This window comes from Epinephelus moara, chromosome 4, assembly GCF_006386435.1.
Source record: "Epinephelus moara isolate mb chromosome 4, YSFRI_EMoa_1.0, whole genome shotgun sequence".
Taxonomy (NCBI): domain Eukaryota; kingdom Metazoa; phylum Chordata; class Actinopteri; order Perciformes; family Serranidae; genus Epinephelus; species Epinephelus moara.
The window spans coordinates 22,392,669-22,402,700 of record NC_065509.1 but is presented as its reverse complement, the minus strand read 5'-3'; the positions used below and the strand labels follow the sequence as shown (position 1 = coordinate 22,402,700).

General features: G+C 41.9%; 3 protein-coding genes across 3 annotated transcripts in view; all 3 read right to left on the bottom strand.

Moving 5' to 3' along the window:
- Nucleotides 1–1,468, bottom strand: part of LOC126388559 (protocadherin gamma-C3-like) — a 2,592-nt gene extending 1,124 nt beyond the window's left edge. Inside the window, exon 1 of the mRNA XM_050041756.1 lies at nt 4–1,468. Within this exon, the coding sequence (XP_049897713.1) occupies nt 4–1,451 (1,448 nt within the window). The 5' untranslated portion in view covers nt 1,452–1,468. The remainder of the gene's footprint in view (nt 1–3) is intronic.
- Nucleotides 1–8,968, bottom strand: part of LOC126388513 (protocadherin alpha-C2-like) — a 55,879-nt gene extending 46,911 nt beyond the window's left edge. Inside the window, exon 1 of the mRNA XM_050041685.1 lies at nt 6,007–8,968. Within this exon, the coding sequence (XP_049897642.1) occupies nt 6,007–8,385 (2,379 nt within the window). The 5' untranslated portion in view covers nt 8,386–8,968. The remainder of the gene's footprint in view (nt 1–6,006) is intronic.
- A 1,017-nt stretch (nt 8,969–9,985) lies between these two features.
- Nucleotides 9,986–10,032, bottom strand: part of LOC126389024 (protocadherin gamma-C3-like) — a 1,989-nt gene continuing 1,942 nt past the window's right edge. Inside the window, exon 2 of the mRNA XM_050042440.1 lies at nt 9,986–10,023. Coding sequence (XP_049898397.1) covers nt 9,986–10,023 — 38 coding nt within the window. The remainder of the gene's footprint in view (nt 10,024–10,032) is intronic.

Sequence of the window (10,032 nt, the reverse complement as noted above, 5' to 3'; positions counted from 1 at the left end):
GACAGAGGTGGACTTCCCTCATCTGTGGCTGTAATAGTGACATTGTACAGAGAAGTGTTTTCTCTGTCCAGTGGTCCATCTACGACTAATGAATAGTCATTTTTGTAGTTGGACTTGAGTTTAAAGGGAACAGATCCCACTACCTTACAGTTAGTTACACCATTGTTCCCTCCATCTTTATCACTGACTGTAACCAAAGCAACTATTGTCCCCAGTTCTGCGTCTTCTTTAACTGGGGTCATGAGTGACGTCACGGATATTTCTGGGGCATTGTCATTCACATCAATTATCTCTATCAACAGTTTTGTGTGAGTACTCTTAGGAGAAAAGCCTTGATCCTTTGCTTGAACTCTGACCTCATACGCAGGCGTCTCTTCATAATCTAATGTTCCCTTCACAGTGATTTCACCTGTTTCTGAATTTAGATGAAACATATTTGACGGATCGATATTTCCTCGTTTTATCAATGAATACAGGATCTTACTGTTCATGTCCTCGTCTAAATCGGTTGCATTTAACTTTATCACCACTGTTCCGGGTGCAACATTTTCAGGCACACGCGCCTTATAGAGCGATTTGCTAAAAGTGGGTATATTATCATTGGCATCTTCAACATTAACATGTATTTGTAATGACCCCGATCTAGGCGGTTTACCTCCATCTACAGCGGTAAAGACAAGTGTGATCACCGACTGTTTCTCTCTGTCTAAAGCTTTCTGCAGCACTAACTCAGCAGACACACCGTGTTCTCCACCGCTCTGCACATCAAGCGAGAAATGTTCATTCTGGCTCAACTTGTACGTCTTCACGGAGTTACTGCCTATGTCTGCGTCTACTGCTATGGGGAGAAGATATCGTTCGCCAGTTAAAGATGATTCAGAAATATTCAGAGAATACGTGTTCTCAATAAAAGCAGGCGAATTATCGTTTATATCTAAAACATTAACCTCTATGCGGTGTGCAGTCATTGGGTTGTTTAAAACGGCTTGAATTTTTAACGAGCATTTCACCACATTCGGACAAAGCTCCTCTCTGTCTATCCTCTCATCAACAAAGATGTTCCCGGTGCGCAAATTCACGTCAAAATATTTCTTACTGTAACTGGAAACAATACGTAGATCCCTGGTCTCCAGTTCATGTACATTGATGTTTAAATCCTTTGCAATATTCCCCACTACGGTGCCTTTGTTCACCTCCTCGGAAATCGAGTAGGATAACTGCGAAGCAGACCCGTCACAGAGACAAAGGGACACAACAATGTGAATCCAGACGTATTCCTTTTGTCCTCGGATATACATTGTTGATGCAACAACTGAACCCCGTCGATCATTTATCCTCAGTCCAGATATTTCCGTACAAAGAAATGTAATTGTGTGGAAGCTCCTGCCCTTCTCGTCGCAGCGCCTTCCGCGGGTGGACTGATGGCCGGTGACGATTTCATTTTTTCCCATCCAGGGAGGAGTTTTGGATAGGCTATACACACACATTCATGTCTACGGTCTCCAGCGACATCATGTGGTGAATGATCGGTAAGCAAATAAAATTCACTGCATGACAAAGTCATATAATGTCAACATTATGAATTACGTCAATGATCGGGATTAAACGTTTATTTTGATATTTAGGGTGTGACAAACCTTAAGCTAAATATTTCAGTGGCTAAACCAGCTATTGTATAAATTTCAAGTAATACAATATGTCCAGAAAGAAAATGTATTAGTATTTATTTTCAGAGTGTAGCCATACGACTTTAAATCACTGCAGGAAGCTACAGAAACTACACACTGCCAACACAAAGACAAGCACCATGGACAGCGCACTTTCACTCCATTCAATGTCAGGAAGCATTGCAAGTATCAGATCTCAGCAGAATGATACCAGCACCCGATGTTGTATACTCAGCACCACCTCAACTGATCTTTTAATTCAGATAACGAACAACTTAGATCAATTTGATATACAATAAAATGCTTCCAACAAGCACAAATGTAGTTAAGCACCATGGATAGGTCTATTTAAATACTAGCAATAAAGTTAGTTATATGATCATTTCTATCTTCCCACTGTATCAGACGAGTTGTTTACTTAAAAGTATATAATCTTGGGATTTCAGCACAGACCACGAGGCAGAGATCATGTGACACACATTCTGACTGTTATGTTGTGGTTAAGCAACCGATTTTCAACATTTCCTAACCTTCAAGTGCAGTCGGATTGCCGTGAAAAGTATTAGTTTCTGTTTCACCAAGCATGATAGACAGTGACAGACATTTTTTTATGATGCTTGAATGATCTACATTGTGCACATTTTAATTTTTTAAAATATTGCAAAGAGACTCAAATACAGCCAGGAAATGTCATCATATCTTTTATGATAGCGTTGGTAAGTTTTACAAGCATTCAGAACAAATGGCCTACCTTTTCTTTGTTGGGTAAAGTCTGAGTTCTGGTAAAAGTGTCTCCTCCATTTATACTGATCAGCTCAGCATCTACAGGCGGATACGGTGCGGGGAAAACCACTACGTCACTCTTGAGTGTGTCTGAGCTGAAACACACATCATACTGCTGAGTGGCTTTGGAGTAAGACCAGCTCCCGTCAGGGTGGGTGGTGATCATTGGGGCGCTGTACCTGCTGAAAGTGCCGTCTGTCCTGTGGCATTTGACAGCTATTAAACTGATGAGGCTGAGCAGAAAGATGACTGACACCGACACAATGGCGATCAGCAGATACAGGTTCAGCGCAGAGAAGCTGTCCTCCTTTATGGGCACATGTCTGAACTGAGTCTGGATGTCAGCTGTGCTCTCAACCACCACCACCTCAATAGACACAGTAGCTGACAGGGAGGGTTCTCCGTTATCAGACACCAACACCACCAAGGGGTGAGTTTTCAGGTCATTGTCACTCATTCTCCTCTTAGTCCTGATTTCTCCGGTGCTGGTTCCGATGCGGAAGAGGTTGTTTCCTTTGGGCTCAGAGAGGTGATAAGAGAGCAGCGCATTGTATCCAGAGTCTGCGTCTACAGCCCTGATCTTTGCCACAAAGTATCCCGCTTCAGCAGAATAGGGGATGCTCTCACTGTTAACGGAGCCGTGCTCAGAATATGGCGCGAGAATTGTTGGATTATTGTCATTTTCATCCAGGATTAAAACGTTGACAGTCACGTTGCTGCTGAGCGGAGGAACACCAGAGTCTGTGGCCTGAACTTTAAACTGAAACGTTTTTAACTCCTCATAATTAAAGGCCTGCAGGCTGACTATATCTCCAGTCTCTGAGTTGATGTTCACAACTGATGAGACAGGAATATTTTTTGGATTACCATCTAACAATTTGTAAGTCAGTTTTGCATTACTGTCCAAATCAGGATCAAAGGCATTTATTGTATGAATAACAGAGCCAACAGGACTGTTCTCTTTAACATAAACATTGATCACAGGCTCCATGAAGCGAGGTGCATTATCATTGACATCAGAAACATGAACAGCAATGACCCTGATACTGGACAGAGGTGGACTTCCCTCATCTGTGGCTGTAATAGTGACATTGTACAGAGAAGTGTTTTCTCTGTCCAGTGGTCCATCTACGACTAATGAATAGTCATTTTTGTAGTTGGACTTGAGTTTAAAGGGAACAGACCCCCCTACCTTACAGTTAGTTACACCATTGTTCCCTCCATCTTTATCACTGACTGTAACCAAAGCAACTATTGTCCCCAGATCTGCGTCTTCTTTTACTGGGGTCATGAGTGACGTCACAGATATTTCTGGGTACTGGGGTCATGAGTGACGTCACAGATATTTCTGGGGCATTATCATTCACATCAATTATCTCTATTAGGAGTTTAGCATGTGCACTACGAGGGGAGATTCCTTGGTCCTTTGCCTGAACTCTGACCTCATAAGCAGGCGTCTCTTCATAATCTAATGTTCCCTTCACAGTGATTTCACCTGTTTCTGAATTAAGATCGAACATATGTGATGGATCGATATTTCCACTTTTGATCAGTGAATACAGGATCTTACTGTTCATGCCCTCGTCCAAATCTGTTGCATTTAACTTTATTATTACTGTTCCGTGTGCAGCGTTTTCAGGCACACGCGCCTTATAGAGCGATTTGCTAAAAGTGGGTATGTTATCATTGACATCTAAAACATTTACATTTATTTGTAATGACCCCGATCTCGGTGGTTTACCTCCATCTACAGCGGTCAGGAGAAGTGTGATCACTGACTGTTTCTCTCTGTCTAAAGCTTTCTGCAGCACTAACTCAGCCGACACACCGTGTTCTCCACCACTCTGCACATCAAGCGAGAAATGTTCATTCTGGCTCAGCTTGTACGTCCTCACGGAGTTACTGCCTATGTCTGCGTCTACTGCTATGGGGAGGAAATATCGTTCGCCAGTTAAAGATGATTCAGAAATATTCAGAGAATACGTGTTTTCACAGTTAAAGATGATTCAGAAATATTCAGAGAATACGTGTTTTCAATAAAAGCAGGCGAATTATCGTTTATATCTAAAACATTAACCTCTATGCGGTGTGCAGTCATTGGGTTGTTTAAAACGGCTTGAATTTTTAACGAGCATTTCACCACATTCGGACAAAGCTCCTCTCTGTCTATCCTCTCATCAACAAAGATGTTCCCGGTCCGCAAATTCACGTCAAAATATTTCTTACTGTAACTGGAAACAATACGTAGATCCCTGGTCTCCAGTTCATGTACATTGAGGTTTAAATCCTTTGCAATATTCCCCACTACGGAGCCTTTGTTCACCTCCTCGGAAATCGAGTAGGATAACTGCGAAGCAGACCGACCACAGAGACAAAGGAACACAACAATGTGAATCCAGACGTATTCCTTTTGTCCTCGGATATACATTGTTGATGCAACAACTGAACCCCGTCGATCATTTATCCCCAGTCCAGATATTTCCTTACAAAGAAATATAATAGTGTGGAAGCTCCTGCCCTTCTCGTCACAGCGCCTTCCGCGGGTGGACTGATGGCCGATGACGATTTCATTTTTTTCCCATCCAGGGAGGAGTTTTGGATATACACACACATTCAAGTCTACGGTCTCCAGCGACATCATGTGGTGAATGATCGGTAAGCAAATAAAATCCAGTGTATGACAAAGTCATATAATGTCAACATTATGAATTACATCAATGATCGGGATTAAACGTGTGTTTTTACATCCGGAGTGTGGTAACACTACAACTGAATATTTCGGTGGCTAATCAAGCTATTATATGAAATACAAAGAATATAATATATCCAGAAAGAAAATATCTCAGAGTTTAATTTCAGAGTGTAGCCATACTCCAGCTGTCCCATATTTATATTGTATCACAATTTATTGAGAAAAAAATATTTCTTTTACTGCAAGAACAGAAACTTCTTATTGACAACACAAAGACAAGCACCACGGACATTGCCTTTTAACTTTATTCCATACTAAGAGGCATTGCAAATGTCAGATCACAGCAAATTGATAACAGCTGTAAACATCAGATGATGCAGATTGAGGACCATATCGACTGCTGTTTCAGTCCAGCTGAGGACCAACTAAGATCACTTTACACTGAAATGTGCTCAAAAAAGTAACAGGGTTTGGAGCTGCATGACACACAAACATAATTCAGCACCTTGGACAACTGTATTTAAAAACAAGCAATAGACTAATTGGATCCTCCCACTGTAAAACATGAGGATATTAAATCACAGGCCAGTTCAGGTAGAGGACATGTGACACAAAGTCTGAAAGTGCTGTAAGTTATATTGATTTGTAACATATCCTAGCCATCAAGTGCAATCGGAGTATAGTCAAAGGTTATAGTAGTTTCTGTTTTAACAAGCGTGATAAACTAGGAGACAGTCCTATCAGTGGTGCCTGAATGACGTTACACACTATGTTCGTTGTTATTTATCAGAGGCAAACCAGGAAATGACATATTGTTATGACAACATTGCCAAGTTTTGCAAGCAGTCAGCACAAATGGCCTACCTTTTCTTTGTTGGGTAAAGTCTGAGTCCGCGTAAAAGTGTCTCCTCCATTAATACTGATAAGCTCAGCATCTACAGGCGGAAACGGTGCGGGGAAAACCACTACGTCACTCTTGAGTGTGTCTGAGCTGAAACACACGTCATACTGCTGAGTAGCTTTGGAGTAAGACCAGCTCCCGTCAGGGTGGGTGGTGATCATTGGGGCGCTGTACCTGCTGAAAGTGCCGTCTGTCCTGTGGCATTTGACAGCTATTAAACTGATGAGGCTGAGCAGAAAGATGACTGACACCGACACAATGGCGATCAGCAGATACAGGTTCAGCGCAGAGAAGCTGTCCTCCTTTATGGGCACATGTCTGAACTGAGTCTGGATGTCAGCTGTGCTCTCAACCACCACCACCTCAATAGACACAGTAGCTGACAGGGAGGGTTCTCCGTTATCAGACACCAACACCACCAAGGGGTGAGTTTTCAGGTCATTGTCACTCATTCTCCTCTTAGTCCTGATTTCTCCGGTGCTGGTTCCGATGCGGAAGAGGTTGTTTCCTTTGGGCTCAGAGAGGTGATAAGAGAGCAGCGCATTGTATCCAGAGTCTGCGTCTACAGCCCTGATCTTTGCCACAAAGTATCCCGCTTCAGCAGAATAGGGGATGCTCTCACTGTTAACGGAGCCGTGCTCAGAATATGGCGCGAGAATTGTTGGATTATTGTCATTTTCATCCAGGATTAAAACGTTGACAGTCACGTTGCTGCTGAGCGGAGGAACACCAGAGTCTGTGGCCTGAACTTTAAACTGAAACGTTTTTAACTCCTCATAATTAAAGGCCTGCAGGCTGACTATATCTCCAGTCTCTGAGTTGATGTTCACAACTGATGAGACAGGAATATTTTTTGGATTTCCATCTAACAATTTGTAAGTCAGTTTTGCATTACTGTCCAAATCAGGATCAAAGGCATTTATTGTATGAATAACAGAGCCAACAGGACTGTTCTCTTTAACATAAACATTGATCACAGGCTCCATGAAGCGAGGTGCATTATCATTGACATCAGAAACATGAACAGCAATGACCCTGATACTGGACAGAGGTGGACTTCCCTCATCTGTGGCTGTAATAGTGACATTGTACAGAGAAGTGTTTTCTCTGTCCAGTGGTCCATCTACGACTAATGAATAGTCATTTTTGTAGTTGGACTTGAGTTTAAAGGGAACAGACCCCACTACCTTACAGTTAGTTACACCATTGTTCCCTCCATCTTTATCACTGACTGTAACCAAAGCAACTATTGTCCCCAGTTCTGCGTCTTCTTTAACTGGGGTCATGAGTGACGTCACAGATATTTCTGGGGCATTGTCATTCACATCAATTATTTCTATTAGTAGTTTAGCAAGTGCACTACGAGGAGAAAAGCCTTGATCCCTTGCTTGAACTCTGACCTCATAAGCAGGCGTCTCTTCATAATCTAATGTTCCCTTCACAGTGATTTCTCCTGTTTCTGAATTAAGATCAAAAATATCTGACGGATCAATATTTCCTCGTTTGATCAATGAATACAGGATCTTACTGTTCATGCCCTCGTCTCGATCAGTTGCATTTAACTTAATAACGAGTGTTCCGGGAGTCGCATTTTCTTTAACATGCGCCTTATAAAGGGATTTACTAAACATCGGTGTATTGTCATTAACATCTATAACATTCACAGTTAACTGCAGTGTTCCTGATCTAGGAGGTTTTCCTCCATCCACAGCGGTCAGGAGGAGTTTGATTACTGGCTGTTTCTCTCTGTCTAAAGCTTTCTGCAGCACGAGCTCAGCAGACACACCGTGTTCTCCACCGCTCTGCACATCAAGAGCGAAATATTCATTCTGGCTCAGCTTGTAGCTCTTTACCGAGTTGCTGCCTATGTCTGCGTCTAGTGCTACTGGGAGAAAATATCGCTCTCCCGTTGACACTAATTCTGAGATATTAAGTAAATGCGATTGTTCAATGAACACAGGCGAGTTATCATTTACATCGACAACATTTATTTCAATACGGTGTGCAGTCATTGGATTGTTTAATACAGCCTGTAATTTCAAGGAGCATTTTACCGTGTTAGGACAAAACTCCTCTCTGTCTATTCTGTCGTCAACAAAGAGATTCCCGGTCCGCAAATTCACATCAAAATATTTCTTACTGTAACCCGATACAATTTGGAGGTCTCTATTCTCTAGATCTTGGACATTGAGGTTTAAATCCTTTGCGATATTCCCCACCACGGTGCCTTTGTTCACCTCCTCGGAGATGGAGTAAGATAACTGAGAGACAGACCAGTCGCAAAGACAAAGCAGCGTAACAATATGAATCCAGGCGTGTTCCTTTTGTCGTCGCACATACATCCTGGGTGCAATAAAAGAGCTGATCCGAGTCGATCATTAATCCACAGTATAGGTAATTCCTTCAAAAGCAAATCGCTCTGTGTAAGCTCCAGCCTTTCTCGCTACAACACCATCGAGTGCCTGGGAGGTTATAATGGCTGATGACGATTTCATTTTTACCATCCATGGAGGTGGAGTTTCAGATAAACAGAAACATTCAGATCTGTGGTCTCCAGCGACATCCTGTGGTGAATCTTGGGTAATTTTGCATGTACTTTGTCAGATAATTTCCAATTTAGTTTCCACAAATACTTTTCGCAGGGCTGCAAATGCAGTCTAACCTCGAATGACGATTGGCCTCAAAACGTTAACAAATGGTTAAAAGTCAACCACATATACACGTATTAATACCAGTGTTTAGCATTTAAACATATAGTTGAATATTCAGAGTGTAACAGCAAACTATTTATTGACATTTCCAAAGCCAGACAAGCCACCTCAAACTTAAAAAAATAACAACAATGAATCCAGGAAATCAACGATTAAAATACTCATAGTGTTTAAATACAGCATGAAGTTCTTTAAGTAAACAATGCTACTACTGATAATAATGATACATTAAAGCTGCTTCCTTCGAAGTAAGACGATGCAGAAACCATATTTTAGGGACTGACTTCAGCACCACGGAGAGCGCCATTTCATGTGAGAACATGTTGGAAGAGCTATTTTCTCCTCAGTGTTACAACTGTATTTCAGGGCAGATTGATGGTGACACCAAAGATCGTTACGTTCAGCACAATGAGAGGCTGTCTCAGTGCGAGTAACGACCTGCTGACGTCACTTTGCTCTGAAATTAAGATTTTCCCCGAGGGTATAGAGGAGCAAGCTCAGGGTTTAGTGGTGTTGAAGCCCGAGGGTACAGAAACTTAATTCAGCACCATGGTCAGCGCCGTTGTCACTTCAGTGTCACTAAATGAGATATTTTTAGAAAAGCTTTTCAAACGACTCTCTTAACTTCGCCACATCACCGACTAAAACTCATAAGAACAACCTGGTCATTTGGACATTTCTAAGACTAAGATTTTATGGAAAATAGTAGCTAAAATTATATATTTTTTGTGTGTGGATCTAGGGAAATGCATAGGTCAAAAATGAGAGCAAACAAAATGGAACAAATACAGACAGTACTACGAGTTCAGCTGCTACTTTCAGCTGTAGTACAGTAACTTGATCTACATTAATGCTTGAAATTTCCATGAAATAGAGCAGCATCGACTTATGTTCATCCAGGCTTGCATAAAATGGTAGGCCTAAATCAAAGTGCATGGTGGAACTCATAAAAAGTCAAATAGTATAATTACATTTCAATTAATGTGATTTTAAACCCCAAACAATTACTGAAGCATCGACTGCAAAATATAGCCTACCTTTTCTTTGTTGGGTAAAGTCTGGGTTCTGGTAAAAGTGTCCCCTCCATTAATACTGATCAGCTCAGCATCAACAGGCGGATACGGTGCGGGGAAAACCACTACGTCACTCTTGAGTGTGTCTGAGCTGAAACACACGTCATACTGCTGAGTAGCTTTGGAGTAAGACCAGCTCCCGTCAGGGTGGGTGGTGATCATTGGGGCGCTGTACCTGCTGAAAGTGCCGTCTGTCCTGTGGCAT